Source organism: Antennarius striatus, chromosome 14 (genome assembly GCF_040054535.1).
Source record: "Antennarius striatus isolate MH-2024 chromosome 14, ASM4005453v1, whole genome shotgun sequence".
NCBI lineage: Eukaryota > Metazoa > Chordata > Actinopteri > Lophiiformes > Antennariidae > Antennarius > Antennarius striatus.
In genome coordinates, this window is record NC_090789.1 from 7,348,864 (window position 1) to 7,370,591 (window position 21,728).

General features: G+C 39.9%; 2 protein-coding genes across 2 annotated transcripts; both read left to right on the plus strand.

The window, feature by feature from the left end:
* Positions 1 to 1,397: 1,397 nt before the first annotated feature.
* LOC137607206 (oxysterol-binding protein-related protein 3-like) lies at positions 1,398 to 13,419 on the plus strand. Its single transcript, XM_068332780.1, has 22 exons — positions 1,398 to 1,514; positions 6,064 to 6,170; positions 6,338 to 6,454; positions 7,080 to 7,133; positions 7,218 to 7,331; positions 7,409 to 7,561; positions 7,673 to 7,763; positions 7,890 to 7,993; positions 8,179 to 8,262; positions 8,371 to 8,530; positions 8,641 to 8,765; positions 8,870 to 9,001; positions 9,209 to 9,302; positions 9,572 to 9,807; positions 9,910 to 10,047; positions 10,217 to 10,280; positions 10,816 to 10,894; positions 11,045 to 11,189; positions 11,620 to 11,764; positions 11,861 to 11,987; positions 12,166 to 12,288; positions 12,860 to 13,419. Exons 2-22 carry the CDS (start codon positions 6,108 to 6,110, stop codon positions 12,954 to 12,956), a joined length of 2,445 nt encoding a protein of 814 aa, XP_068188881.1. The 5' UTR covers positions 1,398 to 1,514; positions 6,064 to 6,107; the 3' UTR covers positions 12,957 to 13,419.
* Positions 13,420 to 15,268: 1,849 nt separating this feature from the next.
* LOC137607317 (gasdermin-E-like) lies at positions 15,269 to 21,390 on the plus strand. Its single transcript, XM_068332999.1, has 10 exons — positions 15,269 to 15,626; positions 16,782 to 17,020; positions 17,189 to 17,381; positions 17,634 to 17,811; positions 17,960 to 18,080; positions 18,410 to 18,556; positions 18,810 to 18,931; positions 19,040 to 19,223; positions 19,315 to 19,385; positions 19,522 to 21,390. Exons 2-10 carry the CDS (start codon positions 16,810 to 16,812, stop codon positions 19,753 to 19,755), a joined length of 1,461 nt encoding a protein of 486 aa, XP_068189100.1. The 5' UTR covers positions 15,269 to 15,626; positions 16,782 to 16,809; the 3' UTR covers positions 19,756 to 21,390.
* The last annotated feature ends 338 nt before the right edge of the window (positions 21,391 to 21,728 follow it).

The window sequence follows — 21,728 nt, forward strand, 5'->3', positions numbered from 1 at the left end:
TACTGCAGTTCACGTCCTTCATAACAAGAAGCCTTCTGCACAGCAAGTAACGTTTCAGTTTCCTACATGAACATGAGCTGCTCTGTGTGCAGTAACCATATCTGACCTAAAGATGACACTGTCATACATAATCTGCTCCTGCAGTATGGGTTTGCATATCTGTGTGTGTGTGTGTGCTGTAAGATCTGAAACGTGATAGGGGATATTAATACAACACTTGTATACACAGACTTACAAGTGCCAGATGTCATCTCCCATTACATTGTCATATTTATGACCATCTTGCTGTCTCATCTTTATCATCCCCTTCATGAAGTAAAATTTAAACTGCTAATATCTGTGAATTTCATGTTTGCCCTTTCAGAGGATTCAGATTCGGGTCAGGTTTGCAACCTAATGCTCAAACAAGTACAGGCGAATCCAGCTGGGTTTGATACTAATTCTGTGACATTAACACCAGTTTCTTCTGTGTTTTATTTCCAGTATCACTCCACTGCAGGTAAGTAGTCCACATCCATTTTCTTCCAGCCAGCTGGTGGTGTTGTAGACATTCCTTTAAACTCCAAACACGACCGTAAGTTTTGTTCGTTCTAACTTTCTGGACACACCTAACTTAAACTCTCCCTTCCAAACACATTTCCTCCCTATTATATGTTTTCCCTTCTCCCTGTTGCCATAGATATAAGCCCACACCGGAAGTGACAACTGCATGCCCATGCAAAGGAGGAAATTTGTTTTGTTGGGTAAACAAATCCAAAGGCATGAAAGAGGTTCAGAAGGCTGCAAGGACAATAGAGGTGGAATGACTAGAGTTTACTGAAAAGAAAATTCTGAGAGGATTATGAAGGGAGACACAGACATGTATTAACACAATAGAAACGCATGATTGGTGTTTCACACACGTTCATTATGTCTTGATCTAGTCATGCAAATTCTCTCACCAATTTCCAGTTTCATTACGTCAGTACACGTGGTTAAATGATTTTTTTTCCCCCAACAAATGAGAAAAAGCACCAAACATAGTGAGACTGACTGGATTAAGTCTTGTCAGATTTGTCAGGTGTGTTTTCAGAGTTGAGTGCTTATAATAAAATAAAAAAATTAAAAAATCCAGCAAGCATAACCCATCCTCACAAAAATTGATTGTGATGAAAAACAGGCTCAAAGTAAGGAAAAACGTGTGACAACACATTAACACATTAATGCGTCATATTAAAACGACGTAAACATGCAGGATTCGCCTAACATTCCTGTCTGACATTAATCTGTCACCTTGATTGCTATTTCCCTGTCTTCGCATTTGTCGTGTACGTCATTCACTGTCTCACCCTCAGAAACTTGTTCTACCACTCAAACTCCCCGCCCCTTTCTTTTTTAATTTTTTTAAATTCTCGATTGCTATAGGCTCAATGAAACGTCAGTCAGTCGTACCTTCTATGTGAGTCCCTCCCCCTTCTCCTCCACGCAGCACACAGGCAGCGGACGGAGACGGGAGCAGCGACGAAGCCTTTCAGGTAACATACCTCTCGTTTGTCAGGATGTCATAGCTTTCAACACGGAACCGTAAGCATCTCCATTTGTTTTTTTTTTTAAAAGCTAATCATAATCCTTGATAAATCAAGTCTTTATTTACACTGTTGTTATTTAGCATTGAATTATGAAGCTGAACTGGCAGCACTGCTGGTATATCGATGTTTCACGACTGTTGCCGACTTGCTGAAAAATCGCTTTCGATAGAATTATTAATGGTTTGGTGTGAATGAATGGGTGGACGACTGCCTCCGTGTACCAGTTTAGTGTTGGTGTGTTATGTAGGGTGTGTTAGAGACGGGTTACGACCACATGGAATATATGAGACATTTTTCCTGTGCTGACAAGTTTGAATCGCTCTGCTGGCTGTTAGCAACAGGAACTAGAGCCCTTCATTCAAAGCGGACACCTGTGGTTCCCAGCAGTGAAGACTCAAGCTAAACTAATATCCATCAGAAACATTGATTGTGGGAAAGTTGAAAGTGTTGAAAGTGTAGCACACAATTATAAAAAAAAAACGCAAGTTGATAAAATATAACAAATAATTAGAATTACAAAAGCACTGCTAGGTTTTCTGATTTACCAACTTAAAATCTTAAACTCTACAAGTTTAGAGAGGAAGATCTCTATTTGGAAAGTAGATTAGTTGAATCATCATTAAAGCAAATAATTATTCCAGAACTGACAATTTTGTTCTAGAATTTTTTCTCTCTCTTGAATATAATTTCAAAAGTCTGTAATAATTGGATTGTTGATCTTGCCAAAGCAAATTTCAAAGAGGCCTCTCTGTTACAGATCAAATATTAAATAGAACCACAGAGAAACTACAACCTTATTAAGAGAAGATTAGTTGATTAGTTGCCCAACTTTGAAACTCTTGACAAATGTTTTTTGCTTTATTTTGTTATTACGATAAATATCCCTGTGTTTTTTATGTCATGAAGAACAAACAAAGTGAATTTATTCTTGCCTTAGCCTTTAGGGTTTTTTTTGGGTATCCATAGCAACCCATGATTGAGCCACAATACAAAGTGTCGCTTATCTGAACAGGAACTTGACAGAAAGATATCTCTGGTGAAGTAGTTTCTCAAAAATACCTCGGTGAAGAATCTATGGGCCTGATGGTTTCCTTTGTGTAATGGCACTTTGGCCCTGCTTTTAACCTCAATGATCCTGCTCACAGGAAATATGAGTTCCATACAACTTTCTGATAAAAAAAACAACACATTAAGAACACTTAGTCACACATGAGGTCAGAGGTTAAGTAAACTAAGTGCTGCTGCCGCTGGTCAGTGCAAAGCCACAGGCTGTCATACATCTGTTTTTCTCTTTTTAAAATAAAAATAAAAAAATCATTTTTCAGAATCTGTTTTGATGATTTGAAGCTGTCTGTTAAAACTACCGGATGTAAATCTTTTTAAAGTGTCTTATGCCAGATTTCCGTTTGATAATCAGAGGATCATGCACAGCTTTAACCGAAGATAATGCCGTAATTCGTATTTTATTGGAGGTCAAGCCACAAGATGAGAGTTATGTGAGGACCCTGTTTGCACGACTACATTCATAATGTGCTGGAAGCTAATGACTTGCTAAGTCAATGCCTGTGTTTGACATGCCAGGACTGGAAAGTCCAGGCTGACAGTTCCTCAGACTTCAGCCTTTTGTCTTGAGATCCTGTCCTGGAAACTGCTGAGCAACAGATGAGGCTTCACATAAAGCACAGGGCTTTTCTTTTAAAACTACAATATGTGTTGCCTGTGGCTATTTTCAAACTAAACAGGATATAATGGCAGACTTAATGACTTCTTGCATAATTATTCCTGCTATGAAGACGGGATACAGAAAAATTCCCTCTGTCTCATTTTGTTTCCACAGCCTATTTTTTTCATGAAACTTCCTGCACACAACAACGGAGTAAAGAAAGTGATGTCTTTTCCTGTAAATGCTACCTGAATTGTTCGTTTTTCTCTATGAATATAACTTGTAATTTACATGTTGAGTTAAGGCTCATTGTGTGAGTAGAATTTTTTGTCAAAAACATATTTTCTCATGACATTATGTACATCTGGTCCTGTGTCATGGAGGGCTTTTTCTTTTTGATATTTTTGTAGATTTGAAGTATTTTAATTTCTTGTTCATATACTTTTTAAAAAAAAATCTTGAATATACAGTGAACAACTTATATCTTTCTGTCAGTCTTCAGTGAACTGCATATGTCTTGACTCCGTGCTTGTTGGTGGTTGAGGTTGAGTTTGAGTTGCATGTTGCCTTTAAAAGCATCCCTGGACATTTCCTTCTCCTGTGATTATTTCCATTCCTGCTTTGAGGACTGTGATAGCTATAGCAATTCTAAATTTCTTTTCCCATGCAGACTCACAGTATAGAGATGTTTACCATCCCTTTGTGTTTGATCTCATACTTTGTGCTGCACTGTCTGTTGTACTGCCTGTGTTGTACTGCCTGTGTTGTACTGCCTGTGTTGTACTGCCTGTGTTGTACTGCCTGTGTTGTACTGCCTGTGTTGTACTGCCTGTGTTGTACTGCCTGTGTTGTACTGCCTGTGTTGTACTGCCTGTGTTGTACTGCCTGTGTTGTACTGCCTGTGTTGTACTGCCTGTGTTGTACTGCCTGTGTTGTACTGCCTGTTTACCGTGGGTCAGAGAGGACTGCAATTTCATCTGTGCTGCATGTCATGCATACTGTATATGGTACACCTGACAATAAAGCTGACTTTGACTTTTACACATAAAACATCCCAAAATATTTCTCATTTATATCTGATTTCTTCAATTATTACTCCATGACTTTTGTACATGTTTAAGTAGGAAACACATAAAGTAGAAGTACTTCCTTCACCTTTCGAACTTTTATTCCCTCACTTGGGCCTTGTGACTCTGTGGTATCTGCCCTTCCTGTGAGAATGATCCCTTTCCAACTTAACAGATCATTTACAACGTGTTGTGCTATAAATGATTGACTCCTATTACATAAGCCTGAAGGCAAAACCCATCCGCTTCTAGTCTTACCAGTGCAGGAGTCTCAGTGGTCTATGATACTACAGTAATCACTCAGCTGAGGCATGCAGGCCGCTCAGCGGGATGCCTGGTTACTGACATCTCCTGGCTTCATTTCTTCATATCAAATTGAGCAGTTCCTGTGATGTAGGGACACATGAAGTGAAAGCCGGGCACAGATACTTTACAGTTTTTGGAAATCTTTTTTCAAAAGAAGGTTTTGCAGTTTTTGTTGCATGTGGACTCACTATTGAGTGTCTTATTTAAAGTAGTGCCTGATGGCTCCATCCTTACCCACTGTTTACTGCATTTGTAATCATGATTATTATTTTCCTAGAATTAATCTGGAGCTGTAGATTCACCGTTTTGATCGGAAGCTTTCGCAGCACTGAATGTTTAATGGTTGGATGTCCCTTTTGCTGTTTTAAACTTATTAATATACAGAAATAAGGATCTTAAAAGTAGCAGTGTAACAACTTGATAGGTTGATAATCGTGTGAGAACTGCTCAAATATGTTGTATTTAATTGGGTGGATGTGTGTTTCAGTCTGCTTTCAGCTGTTTCAACTGTTGCTCGTTGTGTGTTATGGTGTGTTCGGGGGTATCTAAGCACAGGACACATTCTTTCCTCTTGATGACTCATGTCCTGGGCACGCTATTGACTGTAAGCAAGGCTTTGGCTCAATACAGAATACACAAACACTCATTTAAACCACCAGACCGTTTCAGAAGAATTCTTAGAATCCGAGAGTTTATATGAATTTCAGATCTCAAAGCAAGGATGTACCAGACAGCTCGCCAGTAGGGTAAATTTCCATGCTGGTACATGTGAGTCTTGTCTTTCGCGGGATCAGAGTACACAGGGAGAGGCACTTGTGCTCCTTTAGAGGTTTGACATACTGTGCCAGGTTGAGGCATGTCATTTGTGGTGAGGGCAGGAATGAAAGTTGCATCACAGTTGGAATATGTTTCGCTCAGGCCACATAATCATTAAAATGTACGGTAATAATTTGGACACATAACATGTATAATATACTTCAAAATATGCAGACAGTGTGATGGTTAAATGTATAGACAGAAACCTGCATACATGGGACATGCGTTCAGACAATTAAGCCCCAGCCAGACGTCTCCTACCCTTATTGTTGTTGGCTTTGTGACGTCTTTTTTTATAGAAAAAACCCAGTAGCTATAAAATACCTGTGGTTTCCCCCCCCTGTAATTGTTTTCTAAGCAAGGTACTGTATTTTGATAGTTCCTTAAAACAAATTTGCCTTGGGGATTTCACATCCTCTGGTTCACATGTAGTCACACAGACGGTGAGTAAGGAACTACTCAGTCTGTCTCGCCCATCTCTTTTCTACCATTCTCTTTAAAGCGTGCATAACCTCTGTCCCACTTTGACTTGGATTCATTCTAACCCGTCTGCGCTCTTCAGACTGTTGTGGCGTGACCTTCAAAGGTCAGGGTGATGCTCCTGGTGACCCTGCTGTGATCTTTGTTGTTTTGGTTTCCACAGAAACAAGACAACCGTGGGATACAACGCAGTGAAGACACTCCGAGATGACGTCGCCATCACCCACTCACAGTGACAGTAGCAGCTCCTCTAAGCACGACAGTAACCATGTAACTTATTATTTATTGTACTTATTATTTATTGTACTTATTATTTCACTGTACTTGTTCAAACTTGATTTACCTTACTGTTGACATGTTAAGATTGTGATGCACTTCTGTTATTCCACTGGGGAGATGTCTGTCAGTCTAACTATCCTTCTGGCGTCTCTCTGCAGGACAGCTGGGAGATCGTGGAGGGTCTCAGAGGGGTTCCGGCTGGCATGCAGAAGCCTGATAGACAGGAGGGCTTCCTGCTGAAAAGGAGGAAGTGGCCCATGAAGGGGTGGCATAAGGTGAAGACCACAGCGTTTTTTTTTTAAGCTGGAGACGACAACAATAATTATTAAGCTTTTTATTAGAGAGCACTGCTACTTCCTTTCTTCCTTTTTTCATGTAAGACCTATTTTCACTCATCTTCAGTTTTATTAGACAGAGACAGGTGAGTTTGCTCATAATATGAGGCTATAAAGACTTTCTATTTGTAAATGCATCACTTGTAACTGCATCACAAGGCAATTGTGTATTTTGAATTATGTTTTTAATTAGTTGTAATTTCTTTCCTAATGATACCATGATGGAAGATAACAAACATTTAAACCAAAAATGAGGCCTAAAGTACTGTTAAAACGTGCGTTGTCAGTGCATTCCCCTGAACCTGTAAAACAAAAGGGAACAAAATGTACTTCTAAGCCGATGCTGTGTTGGCACATAGTCCTTATCTATACATATACTGTTGCTGTTGTGACGCTTGAATGGCAGGGTCAAGGCAGTGAAATGCAATTGCTGCAAAACTTCACAATGTCTCCATCTTTTGAGCATTTATGTAAGCAAGGCATGCAATAAAAGCATAACTTAAATTAGAAAGCGAAAAAAAATCTTGTAAATGAATATTGATTGTCTGATTTCTCCTCTGCACAGAGATACTTTGTGTTGGAGAAAGGCATCTTGAAATATGCGAAGCGTGGAAATGATGTAGGTAGCTCCATAACACCATCTGCGCTTCATTGTTGCATTTAGTCACACTCAGACCTGCTAACAGAATGTTTCGTATCATAGATGAAGAAGGGAAAGCTTCACGGCTGCATTGACGTTGGCCTCTCTGTCATGTCAATCAAAAAGAAAAGCATGTGCATTGACCTGGACACTGAGGATAACATCTATCACTTAAAGGTAACACCTGAAACCTGTGTGCTGAGACGCATCAACAGCAAGAGCCCCTGTTCCTGATCTGACTTTATGACACCCAGGTGAAGTCTCCAGAGCTGTTTGATGAGTGGGTGTCGAAGCTCCGACATCACCGCGTGTTTCGGCAGAACGAGATTGCCATGTATCCCCACGAGAGCCACCTCTTTCACCCCCACTCCTCACCCTCCCCTTCCCTCAGTGACTCCATGAGAAAAGTAGGTTGAATCGATGCTCATTTGTAGGAAACACTGTAAAAAAATTATTTGCTGTTCCATTAAACCTGGTGCAGATATGACCCCCCCCCCTTTTTTTTTTTTAAAATATAGAGGGCTACACTTACCAAACAGACACCACCCCACCATTCAAAAGTGAGTTCCTGGCTCTATTCCTCAGGAGAGATGGACAAGTGTTGCAAAGGTCGGTTGCTGTTTTGTCAGCTTATTGATTGTCTTGTGGTTTGTCGTTCGTTCTTCTGCCATCACTGCGCCTGTATGCATCTGAACCTAAAATACTTAATGGAATAATAATCTTTCTGTCACTTAGACTTGGAGGAATGTGAATCGCATTTACTTGAACTGAACCTGCTGCTGAAGAGCATGGAAGTTCTCCACCGCACATACTCAGCCCCGGCCATCAGCGCACTGCAGGTAACCACAGATGCACATTAATACATCCATGGTACTAAATGTAGAATATAAGCATTAAAAATAAAAAAAATTAGAGGTAGTTGGCTGTGTTCATCTCATTATGATGGTGCAGGACTGATTCGAACAATACTAGGTACAGTTTTTGTATTACTGTCTCAATATCTCTGCTTTTTGTGGTATCACAGGCATCTGATGTACCGAAAAAGGAAAAGAGGCCAAGGAGATGGCGTTCCAAAAATAATGGCAAAGAAACCAAAGCAACACTGCAGGTACCACCGCAATCTTGTCTTTTCCCCCAGTCTTTCGTCTAATTTATTAAACAGACATACTGAAATTACGGCACACTTTCTTCACATTTACCTCTTTCTGTGCACCAGGTCCCAAGCTGCATCTCTTCCCAGTCGCCTCGTCTCCATGCATCCAACCCCAACCTCTCCACCACTGAGTCAAACACCCAGGAGGCCTGTCTTGAATCCCCAGATTCACCAACGGATGCGTCCCGTCTACAAGAGGACTTCTGCAGGCTGGCTAACAACGGTGAGTCCTTTCTGTGATTTCTCCAGATTGAATAGAAAAATATGCTCTTTACTTTCATAGGAGAAAAGAGTTGTAAACTCGTACACCTGCTGTCTCCCTCTTTTCTCCAGTCTACACAACGCTTAAATCAACTCAAAGTTCTCTAGTGGCAGAGAGAAGCAGATTGAGGCACGCTATAGACCTGCAGGCCGCCCAGCCGGCCCAGGTCATGGAGTTGAGGACTGCCTATGCCTCAGTGAGTGTTTCTGCTCCCAAGTCATTGTTGTGCATGATAACACATCAAATGTCCACCTGTAACCAGCATCCAGTGTTATTCGACTAATTTCTTTTTCTCTTCAGGACGTTCCAGGCGGCTCCCACCCATTGGTCCACCAGTTGTCCAATGAAAGCAAAGCATCCATCCCAGAATCCATATCAGAATTTTATGATGCTCAGGAGTACCTCGTCTCCTCTTCTTCTTCGGACAATGAGGTTAGACATGAACTAATACCTTATCATCTTCCATCAGTTTTTCCAATATCATGCATTGGGTGCAACTGGGTTTAATCCTAACTAAATTAATTTAAACAATTCCTGGGGTTAAAACAAGCCCCCTGAATACAGGCTGTGCATTTCCCCCCCTTTGGTTCTATGTCCTCGTCACTTACTGACCTTTCACCATTGATTTTGATGTGCCAGGTGTCTGATGATGACTCTTACATCAGTGATGTCAGTGACAGCATCTCCATGGAAACATACAGCAACGAGGGAGGCAGTGAGAGACACAACTCTGGTATGTGGTGCAAGTAACACATGTGTGCATCTAAGTACAGTGTGTCTGGGCACACATCAACTCCCTTTGACAGGGGAAAAGTTGAGTGTCACACAAGTGTACAATGTCAGCATGATCTAAATTCTAAATTTGAGTTACCTCACTCTCATTTATACCTTACCTTTCACTCTTTTATGTGAGTGGCGACCCCTGAAGGGAAAAGCCGAAAGGAGAAGAAGAGATTGTAACTTCCTCGTTTCCCCCTCTCTTCTCCACAATCTCCTTTTTAGTTAGTAGTGTGATGACGTTGACCCAGCGGCGCTCCACTCTGCCCTCGCCCAGACCGACCAGCAGTGTGAGCCTGTGGAACATCCTGAGAAACAACATCGGTAAGGACCTGTCCAAGGTGGCCATGCCAGTCCAACTCAATGAACCAATCAACACCCTGCAGAGGCTGTGTGAGGAGCTGGAATACAGTGACCTGCTGGAAACTGCCAACCAGACCGATGATCCTTACCAGCGGATGGTGAGTGAGAAGAATACCTGGGGAAAATGACAAGAGACGTTTACATACAAACACACAATGTGTCGTCTTTAATTTTTCACTCATCTCTGTTTTTCTGTGCAGGTATATGTCGCTACGTTTGCGATATCTGCGTATGCTTGCACCTACCATCGGGCAGCAAGTAAACCCTTTAACCCTGTCTTGGGGGAGACGTACGAGTGTGACAGACCGGATAAGAACTTCAAGTTTATAGCTGAACAGGTAGACGTCACACAGTTGTACAGTAATTACACAGATCTCTCAAACATAAATGTTTTAGAATTTTAGAGCTGGAAAAAAGTTACAGGCATCAAAATTTCTAGTTTACTGTGGCAAAAGGTTTGATAAAACGCCTTCATCTCATCTTCTGGTTTTGGCCTGTTATTCACAGGTTAGTCATCACCCGCCTGTGTCGGCGTGCCACACTGATTCAGAGAACTTCACCTTTTGGCAAGGTAAGAAGCAGATAACTTGTTCAGAAACAAAGATCCAGTTCCCCTCGATTGCCTGGCAGATCAGTGAAAAGACAATAAGAATAAAGCAAAATCCCAACTTGCAATGACAAATTAACCACCAAATACCAGTATGGAGGGAAAAAAGGAATGACTTTTGCTTTTGCATGACCTGTAATGTGACCATTGGTTGTTGATACATACATAATATTTATCTCCGATGACTTATTTCTCTGCACATTACTTTCTTACACTGGATAGTACCATGATTATAACAGATAATGCATATCACAAACTCCATTCTCAGGGCTTTTGACATTTCAGCGTTTCCAAACCCTCACAAAAACACGAAAGGGTTTTAGGGATTCAGCATCTACTTATATTATAGGGGAAATATCCCTCTGTGCACAAGAAAAAGCTGTTGATGAACAATATGCTGCTGTTCACTGATGAAACCCAATGAAACCTACGACATTTACATTTTAAAACGTTTTTGTTTTTTTTCACTCATCTGTTACATGTTTCTTTATTCTCTTAGATGTCCGATGGAAAAATAAGTTTTGGGGCAAATCTATGGAAATCGTTCCTATGGGAACCACCCACGTTACACTTCCTGCGTAAGTCCTTCACTCCTGTGTGTGTGTGTGTGTGTGTGTGTGTGTGTGTGTGTGTGTGTGTGTGTGTGTTACACCGGTCAAAGTGAAGCCCAAGGAAATTATATGCATTTTTAAATTTGTAATTACAGTATGTGTGTGTGCCCTATCCAGATTTGGGGATCACTACGAATGGAACAAGGTGACGTCCTGCATCCATAACATCCTCAGTGGCCAGCGCTGGATTGAACACTATGGAGAAATGGCCATCAAAAACATCAACAGTGACATATGCCAGTGTAAAATAACTTTCGTCAAGGTCAGAAAACATTGATGATTAAATTAACGTTTGTTGTGAACATCCTTTTGCCAGCTATTGCTCCTCAACATTACAGTGAATATGAAACAAATTTAAACTCTGTCATACACTTGCAATCATTAGTTGTCTGGGTTTTAGGATCCGATTGAAGTTTTATCAACCTAGAGATTCTTCAAGTTTGTGTTTAACTTGATCTGCAATGCATTCAATTCATTCAGAATTGTTTACCAGGCATGATCATTGCAGTAAAAGTAAACAGCACCCTCTTCTGGACATACATGGGAATAAAGCGCACCAGAAGAGCAGCATGAATCCAGTCCTTTTAAACTATTGACATAAACTCAAAACTACTGTGAAACTACCATGTCAAAAAATAAAACTACTGTATCAAATGTATGTAAGATTTTATCTGTCATTGTCTTCTTTTCAGGCTAGATCATGGAGTTCTACGGTTAATGAAATAGAGGGCGTAGTAACGGATTCCAACGGAAAACCCATACATTCCATTTTTGGAAAATGGCATGAGTCTGTTTTTCAAGGAGATCCGCCTTCTGCCACATGTATTTGGAGAGCAAGTAAGTGATTGTTTCCTGGAAAAGTCACTTATAATATTTTTTCCATCGGAATACGTCAATCAAACAGCAAGACTGAGTGTGTATGTGTCTATGTAGACCCAATGCCCGTGGATCAAGAGCAGTATTATGGCTTCACCAAGTTTGCAATGGAGTTAAATGAGCTGGACTCGACCGTGAGACCTCTGCTGCCCCCAACAGACACACGCTTCAGGCCCGACCAGAGGTGTGCACTAGTTTTTCTGTTAAGAAAGAAAGACTCTTTGTCCACTTACAGACTCTCGCTGGACTTAGCTGTAGCTGACATGTACCATTTATATAGGCTCGGAGCAGATTCGTTCGACATGAGCAAATTTCTGGTTTCCTATTTTCATTCTTTTCTATTTGTGTTGAATTTTTACCAGGCTGTTGGAGGAGGGGAACACAGACGGAGCTGAGGAGCAGAAACAGAGGATAGAGGAGCTTCAGAGGGAGAGGAGGAAAGTGCTACAGGACAACAACATGATCCACCAGCCACGCTTCTTTAGGTACGCTGCTGTTTTGTCAGCTGTTCATATATGTCTTGGTGTGTGATCAGACACAGTGTTTACGTGTGTTTTCCACTAAATCGTTCCGCAGCATATGGTCACAGATCATCCTATAGTGGCTTCTGTATCTAAAGTGATATGAACATGTGAGATAGTCAGGATCTACATATTCCGCCAGAGTAGGAATATTTTTGCTGATTTTGCTTGTCCATTTCTGGCTGTTAGCAGGATTACACAACTAGTGTTAAATGATGCCAAATTTGATGGGTTGTTGGGGAATAGTTCTTCTTTATTTGATCAAAATAATTCCCGACAGTTTAAAGTTTTTGTGCTAGATCTGGTAGACAAGAGCATGAGCGAAAAGTTGATTTTCTTGAGTAACTATTAAACTTATAATCATTCCACTGTGATTCCGGAATCAATTGTTAGGTTTTTATGGTCAAGGAGTCCCTTTGTGAGGTCAAACTATTGCTTTAGACTAGAAGTCTGCTGATTTGACTTTAAATTTGTGTGATGAATTACTCAATGTGTATAAATTTAAAAAAGCACTTCTGTTTTTTTTTTGTACCAGAAAGTCAAACAATGATATGTGGGTGAGCAACAACACCTACTGGGAGCTGCGCAGTGACCCTGGCTTCGCTAAAATGGACTTCCCGGTTTTGTGGTGACATCTGGATTTAAACCAAATTCCTCCACGACAACTACACGTAGAAGGAAGTATAAAGCTGAACTGAGACCTCATTGTCCTGACTGGGGTGACATGAAATGCTCCATGTCAACCTAAATGGAACTGCATCCCCTTTCAGGGCTCATCAGAACTTGTTTATTACATTTTTCTTCAGGGTACCTTTTCCACCTCTCCTTATCATAAATACAGTTTCCACAGTGTTTAGTATGTTCTATTTATCAATATCATTATGTCCTGTTGGTTCTCAGAATTTACCAAAGTGCCTTTTATTGCAGTGCCTCACTCGAACTGCTGTAGCAAGTATACAAAAATTCTTGTATTCATAGACTGTAAAGCATCTCAAGTGCTCATGACTTTGAAGACTGTGGAAAATGTGCTTCAGTGTGGACAACAGCAGTCACTTATGTTTAAAGAAGAAAATAAACTAAGTTGGCTGGACAAGTTATGTTGTGACTCTTAGTTTTTGTAAGGCATGAGCCACATCATGAAAAATTCATTTAGAAGATGGGGGATCATCGCCCTGCGGGGGAGCATCAACCGCATTCCAGGGTTCTGGATGTCGCAGGGGTTTGAGTTTGGCAATAAGTCAGATACAGTGGTTTAGGGTATAGGACAGGATGGTTTTAGTGATTGCAGGGAGATCAAAAATTCTAAATCTTTTATAGAGAATTTAATTTGATAACTTCCAAGAGGACCACAACTCTAGGTCCTGTGAATGATGGTGGATTAAAACTGAACAAAGTCACATAAAGGAGCCAAACTGTTTTATAAACTAAACAGAATTTACTAAAAGACAAAATTTCTCAAATATGATGTTTTTCCTCATATCACAGCAATAACAATAAAATGTGATTGCATAAATGTCTGATTTAAGTCAATATGTATGAAACATTTCATAATTTTTTAATTTTAAATGATTGTTTTGTCCTTGGGTTTATAAATGTTCTAGATATTTAAGCAAAATTCCACTCTAAAAAAAGTGTCCTGTCTGTGATATGATTGGTGGTTCTGTGGTATGTCATGCTTTGAATGTAGATATACTGTATGCTTTATGTTTGAGTATATTTTTCTGGAGATAGGTTTGTTTGGGAGGGATATGTCATGAAATTATGTTTATGACGTAACTTTTTTAAGTATTAAGTGAGGTTCCAACTGTATTTTCCAACTATATTTAGTTCCAATTATATATACTGTAACTATACAAAAAGTGCCATAGAAAAAAGTCTTTTGTTAAATTCTATTTTGTACTGCACTGTTCCATGCCAGGCCCTGCGATGTACTGGTGACCCGTCCGGGGTGCCCCCCGCGACTCACCCATAGTGAGTGAACCAAGATGCTGAACTAAAACAGACTAATGTACAATGGATTTCTTGGGTGACCTAGCTGGAGCATACAACATTTTACACAATCAGTCATTCTCTTCCCCTTCTGGTGTTGCACAATCTCAGGGTGTCTTCAGTCCTAGCTGCCAGGAGCTGCTGGAAAATCGGTGGAGGAGGTTCAAGCAGCGCTTTTAGCCATTCCCACAGGGTTCAGGTCCTGAAAACCCCGAACCTCTTCCAGCATCCTGATTGCATTGCATCAGTCATGGTGATATAGCACCTGTAATTCTCACCTTAAAAAGAAAAGTGGATTAAAAAAGGTTCCAATCATTTGGAATCAAATGAGTATGACTAAATATGTGAAGTGACTACAAATTGTGTTTTCAGGTTGATCAGCACTTGAAAAAATTAGTGGAGTAAGACCAAATCCACTTAATTGAGGATGATCAATGAATCATCCCAATATACTGTATAAGCCAAGATGTGAAAGCACTTTTATGACACACAAGCTGAATGTACAGTAAGTAATGGGGGGAAAAGTGATGCATTAAAAAAAAAAAAAAACCCTGAGAGAAATTTACAAAGCAAAAAAAAGTCCCAGCACAGAGGTAGCGGTCGGGAGTGAGCTGCAACTGGAACGGAATTTGGTTTCCGTCCACAAGAGGGGCAACCCCAGCCTCATGTTCATACTTTAGAAACGATATTTTGACAGCTACATGTGTCATGTGTTAAAAACAACGTTAATATTCTGCTGCATTCCACACATTCTAAGTTTTTCCCCTCCACGAAAAAGAAAGTTAAGTCCTAAAATAAGATGCTCAGGAAATTCCTTCTTTTACATGAGATCGGATGACAGTATCGGCCATGAAGCTGTTGGGCTGTCCTACAAACCTCCACCATCAGGCAGGCGGCACAAATGTATGAATGAACCGTTCTACGAGCAGTTCCTCTTTTACATTACTGTTATTTGGAAGGAGGGAAGTATGGTCCTACACACACACACACACACACACACACGCACACACACATTGAACATTGGACAATTCATATGATCATAATTAGTGAGAGTAGGAGGAGGAGGCGGTCCCTGCCCGAACATCTAGATCGTCTCCCACCAGTCAGACACAGCTCAAACCGATCCACTGATGTAGTCGATATTCTTTCCCCTGTCTTGAGTCACTGCACGTTTTTTATTTACATCATCCAGGCTATTTTGGAACGCGTTTGGACGGTTTGCTCTACTTTTACGCATGGCAAAACTTGTGACAGCTCAGAAGTGACAACTGGACGGACTTGAATTCTGAACTTGGAGCTCTATCCAGACTGGAGTGAGTATTATGAGATATTAATACTTAAAGCAACTAGTGAACGCATTAAAAAAAAAGTTGATATATCTTAGCTGGAAGTGGAAAAACGAAGACTTTCCCTTCTAGTTTGGTCAATTTGGCATAAATCTGAGATGAAATGGTCGTTATGTAACGATTTTCCAATCACAACAACATTCGTTTCTCTGGATGGCCATAATTTTACTTCCATAATCCGAGTCATGCGTCCTCAAGGTTTGCGCGCAGCTGACCTCACCATGCAAACGCGCGCAGCCTTCAGACGCGGCACCCTGGTTACATTACAATAAGTGGACTGCCGGGAAGTACGCACGCACTGGCACATGTGCAAGAGAGGCGTGTGTGTGTGGAACACACACACACACACACACACACACACACACAGACACACACACACACACACACACACACACAGACACACACACACACACACACACACACACACACACACACACACACACACACACACACACACACACACACACACACACACACACACACACACACACACACACAGAAACATTGTATGTGCGCGCAGCCCACCCAGACGATTTCATTGGCATAGAACTTCACGAGAAACTGCTGCGGTTTGTTCTAGTTTTCTTAAAAAAACGATAGAAAAAAAAAAAGTTCTACTTAGACCCTCCTTTCACAGAGAAAACACTGATGATAAAAGAATTCGTTTTGGAATCTGTTGGTCGTTTGCTTTACGCTGATCGGACTCGTACTTACAAGCCATAATATTTTCGTACGAGTAGAACTCACCACACAAATCCCTTTCACGCCTGATTGCTTGAATTATTTAGGCTATGAAAGCAGAGCCAGTGTGTGTGTGTGTGTGTGTGTGTGTGTGTGCGTGTGCGTGTGTGAACTACATGCAGGTGACTTCCTTCAAGCTTTGTGAGTCACACTTGTTGGATTCAAGACATGTGTGGTTTCACTAACAGGATCTTGTCAGCTTTATCTGGGTTTCCCATCTTTTGAAAAAATTACTGTAGACACAAAACTGGATGGGATGCCTATAAGAAGTCGCTTTGGTGATTTAAAATACATGCAAATATAACTTCTTCTTCTTTACCCCAGTTGCCCTCCAGTAACCAAAATAAGCTCAAATTGAGGCCTTGATCGTTTCTTTTCCAGATGTTGGCAGTCCTCATCTGATGAAGACATGTTTTCCAAAGCCACTGCTAACTTTGTCCATCAGATTGACCCAGAGGGAAGTCTCATCCATGTGTCCCGCATAAATGATTCTAAAAAATTGATTTCTATGGCACTGGTTGTCAAACGCAAGCGGTTCTGGTTCTGGCAGAGACCCAAGTACCAGCCGACTGATTTCACCCTCAGCAAGTTATTGCAGGATGACAAGGAGCTCATTCCTGGTATGAAAGTTAGCACATGTACACTGTTTGTGTAAGAACACTATGCAAAATAAATATACATTGTTCAGATTACATTATGTCTATACCAGCCATCTTATCGTAAGAAACAAATATTTTGTATTTTTCTTTACACATCAATATGTATCGTAACACCCCATGTCCTGTCAGGAGTGTCTGATACAGAATTCCTGACCTACAAGGAGACATGTGGAGACAGCCTTTCTGGGAAACTGGACACCGAGACCGGCCCTGTTAGCGTCAAGCTGGAGGGGCTGGGCTCTTCTAAGCTCCAGTCATGCTTTGGAAAGCTGAAAAAAGAAGAACTTGATGTGAACAAGCTGCTCCATGACTCCAGTGACAGGTATCAAATACTTCCTTTTTGTACTTTTTGCCCAATGCCAGCAGGTGATGGTAGGTTGTTAACTTTATTATTAATGAGATGAACATTAATATATGATTAGACATCAGATATATAGATATCAGAAAACCACAACCAGAGAGATTTAGACCCACATTATCTGTCCATGTTCATTTTACTGTTCTAATCAAAGTCATTCTTAGCTGACTAAGTGATGAAATAACAATAAGTCAAAAAACACTGTGTTTGCTTCAGGTGCATCAACATGCAGCATGTTCTGGTGCAGCAGCTTAAAAAGCAGGCGGAACTGCTGGCAGTAGTGAAGGAGAGAATCATCACCACCACCTCATGCTCCATCACCCAGACGAAGAGGGAGCACTGCACCTTTCAGGGGGTGCTTGGCCTAGCGGGCATGCTGGGAAACTCTGTTAAGGTGGATTGGATTAAGTGTCTGGGCATTTTAAGATTGTGTTCTGTTTATATTAGGCTGCTAAATCAATTTTCATTCAATGATTCTGTTGTGTTGTTCAATCATAACATTTCCAATCATGTGCTTCTGCATGTATTTTTTGATCTTTCAGGTTTCTGTGACAGATTCCAACAACATTGAAGCGGATAGCGATGTCTCCGTGGAGATCCCAGCCGGTACAGTTGTGGCTTACAGCGTTCTGGAGCTGAAAATTGAAAAAAATGGACACTTCAGTGAGTGCGCTTGCCTCCTCATATAACCTGAGGTTGATGGGATAAAGTAATTTCTGGAGAGGAAACATGAATGGGCAATTCAAAAAACATTATCTTGTTGCAGCTCTGCATCTTAAATATTATGGATAAATGGTACTAAAATCACAGATTAACTTGTGTGCCTAACATACTGTATATTACTACTGTTGACAAAGAGACATAGCATGGAATATAGAAGTGGAGGGTTAGAGAAACATTCTGATGTGGTAATTCTAATTATTCAAACATTGGGCTGACATGCAATAATGTAATTTGATTGTGTTTGTAATACATAATGTGTGCTTTTTCAGTTATATGCCTACAACCTGGCACCTTAGGAGGCATTGAGACAGACTCTGAATTGTCCTGGCCTTCTGATGATTCTCTGAATGTAGTGGATGGCGAGTTCCATGGTGAGATGGTTCCATATGACACACCGTTCAGAGCTCCGCTAAATGGTTCGTGTTCATTTTTTCACACATCAGCCAGTTACTCAATAAAAGTGTACTCATATCCATTGATGATGTGAAGTGTAGTAATGAAAATGATGTAAGAGAAATGGTTACATTTTCTATCTTTCTCAAATGGCACTGTGAACATAATTATTTTTTGCATCTGGATGAATAAGGTTTGCAGTAGACAGATATCTGCATATTTGTGTGGCTTCAGTTCATTATAAAAGCTGATACAGTATTTTCTGGTATATTTTAGGATCAGGGGAGATGAACCTTACTCCTCTTGCAGACCTTCCCAAATCAACTCAATCGGCTGTATTTAAAGGACTCCTAGAGATTCTAAAGGACAGGACTGCTCTCTCTTATCTGCAGTGTGCAGTATGGGACACTTGATTTGATCAGTTTATGCCTCCATAAGAAACTATATTGTAGCAAAAATATTCTGTATTAACCAAATTCCCCTTTCTCTGTTCCACTCTCTTTCAGTTGGCGGATTTGTGTTGTGGTGCAACACCTAATAGCACTGCATGTGAAGAGCTGTTAGAGAATCAGAGAATATTAGTGTCGGACATAGTGGACCATCTCGACATAGACCATTCCCCTGAGAGTAGCTGGTCTGGTCCCTCCTCTTACCTGCAAGCAGCTCACCTGCTGGTTACTGCCCTGGAAGGTGAGAATGCTAAAAAAAATTCTCTAAGGCGTAAGAAAAACATAAATGTTTTGGAGCAATGTTTTTAGTTAATGTGTTTTTGCTTTTGCAGAGTTGCCTGATGAAACCCTGAAGATCTTGACTGAGAGCCGCTCCTGTTTTCTAGAGGACTTCAACACGCTGGTTAGGAAACTTTTTTCATTAACTGCACATGTTTACTCTACTGACTTATTCTGTCAATGCAAATTAATGCAAAAAGTTAAGGTCCTATTTTGAAAAAAAGTATTTTTAAACCTGTCAATCTATGTATCTGTAACAGATGTGCGAGTTGAAGGACATCGGTGAGCCTGTCTCCATCCAGTTGCCCCCGGATCTCTTGCGGGACAAACAGGACTTCCAGATGGCAGAACAGCTTCTCAGCTCCTCCAATGTGATGCTGAGGAGAGACGCCAACAGGCAGTGGATGGAGGTGGAAAGTATAACAGGAGTTCCGCTGGTGGTGCTCTGGCTCAGCATACAAGGATTATCCTTACTTGGCAAAGAGTTTAAGTAGAACTGTCCAGTTTCTTTTACGTGGATTATATTCTATTCCATACATTTCTTTCTTCATTTAAACTATATTGGAAATAACCATGAACTTATTGTAAAAGAAATGATCATTATCTTATATTTGTAACAGAATAATATATATAGTCCTACATGTTTGTTTTTACCAAAATTTTATTTACCTTGCAAAAATTCATATATGTTTGTGTGTGTGCATGTGTGTGTGTGTGTGTGTGTGTGTGTGTGTGTGTGTGTGTGTGTGTGTGTGTGTGTGCGTGTGTATAATATAAAGCTTTTTACAAGTTTTATAGCTGCTTTACAAGTTTCAACTCGAAACTATTTTTTATACATTTATCTCGCTATTTGTATTCATTTTTAGCTCATGGTGAAAATTGAGTTGTTTATCATTGGTTATGGTGTTTACGCCAGTTCAGATTTATTTACTTTTACTGATAGTAAAACTAAAGTTAATGTCTCTTTGTGGTACAGAGTTGATAACATTTCTATATTTTTTATGCACCATGGTAACTGCCTACCTGTCCTGTGTCAGGTGGAACAGCCTTGAGCCACCCACAACCTTTCAATGGATAAGCTATATACAAAATGAATTTAATGATGCACAAAGTTGAAAGCTGTGTTTACAGCCTATTTGTGCCTGAATGTTTATTTTAAATGATTTTAAAGTATTAGAGCATTGTATTACAGCTCCTAACCGAACATTATGCTATGAAACACTTTTATGTAGTATATAGGCCACACTGCATACATGCAGAACATTCCAAGAAATAATGCCATTGAAAACCAAAAAGATTTATTGTGGTGTGTTATGATGCAGTATTGTTTGATGGAGTCCTGATCTTACACAATTTGAAATTTTGTAAAGCTGTCTCTTCTTTAGCTTCTCTGATAGTTAATGGCCTGATTTATCTTTGCTTTGGAAAAAGGGTCAGTTTTTATTTCTTTCATATTTTCTATCATTTACATTTCTCCTTGTATCATTATATCATATAGATTAAAGCTTTTTGTAATGGAAAATAAGACGTCACCATATTTGGACACATTAAAAGAAAAAGTTCACCTTTGAGGTGAATCCCTATGTTCTGTGACTGAAAGATCTTTTGATGTTAATGGAGTTATAATGGTAGTTATAGTTTCTGGTGATGTAGACACTAGTTAATAAGGACTAGTTAATAAGTATTCAATATTTGTTCACTATTTTTGCTAGGGCACTCTAACAGGTTAATCTTGGCTGACCATATTAGTTAATGAAGTGGGGACCTCAGGAAAGTCAAAGCACACTGCTCAGTAAGATGCATACATGCGTGTCATTCCATGACAGCTGTTAAGTTTGGGTCTCCAATATTCAGAGAGGAATGGAAGACATAATAAGGCTGCCAGTGATATTTTCAGTGTCTGAAAGCTTTGATTTAGCTTTGCTTGTAAGCATGAGGTAAAATACAATTACAGTAAATAAGAAATATACAATTTGCATATCATTTTCTTGTTTCCACGGATCATTTTTGTCATTAATGTAATGTAAACCTTAAAAAAATTTCAAAGAAATCGTACATATTTATTGTGCTTTCATCTTAAAAAGAAATGTGATAATTATAATTAAATGGCATATTTTTTGGTTAAAATAGCAGGATTTGTCTGTGTCCTTTTAATTCTTATTCCACCCCGACACACTGTTGTGACACCACAATCAGGCGGTAACATCATTCAAGACTTTGAATAATTTATTATTATTTATGTATTATTTATTAATTCCGTAGGGAAATCATTTAAAACAGGTATATTTCCTTTCAAAACCTTTTCCGTTAAGCATAACATCTAGACCCCACAACACACACAAAAAAAGAGAGAATATAATGTTTTATTCAAATTTTTACAAATTATATTTGTATAAATTATGTTTTATTTTTATGTACTGTAGTTTCAAAATATATACTGTCAAAATATCTTGGAAAAACCTCTGAT

Coding starts and splice junctions, on each gene's coding strand:
- LOC137607206 (XM_068332780.1), top strand. CDS start 6,108: ATGACGTCGCCATCACCCACTCACAGTGACAGTAGCAGCTCCTCTAAG. Junction 7,134..7,217: donor ATGCGAAGCGTGGAAATGAT/GTAGGTAGCTCC, acceptor TTCGTATCATAG/ATGAAGAAGGGAAAGCTTCA. Junction 11,190..11,619: donor GTAAAATAACTTTCGTCAAG/GTCAGAAAACAT, acceptor TCTTCTTTTCAG/GCTAGATCATGGAGTTCTAC.
- LOC137607317 (XM_068332999.1), top strand. CDS start 16,810: ATGTTTTCCAAAGCCACTGCTAACTTTGTCCATCAGATTGACCCAGAG. Junction 17,021..17,188: donor TGACAAGGAGCTCATTCCTG/GTATGAAAGTTA, acceptor ATGTCCTGTCAG/GAGTGTCTGATACAGAATTC. Junction 18,932..19,039: donor TCTCTTATCTGCAGTGTGCA/GTATGGGACACT, acceptor ACTCTCTTTCAG/TTGGCGGATTTGTGTTGTGG.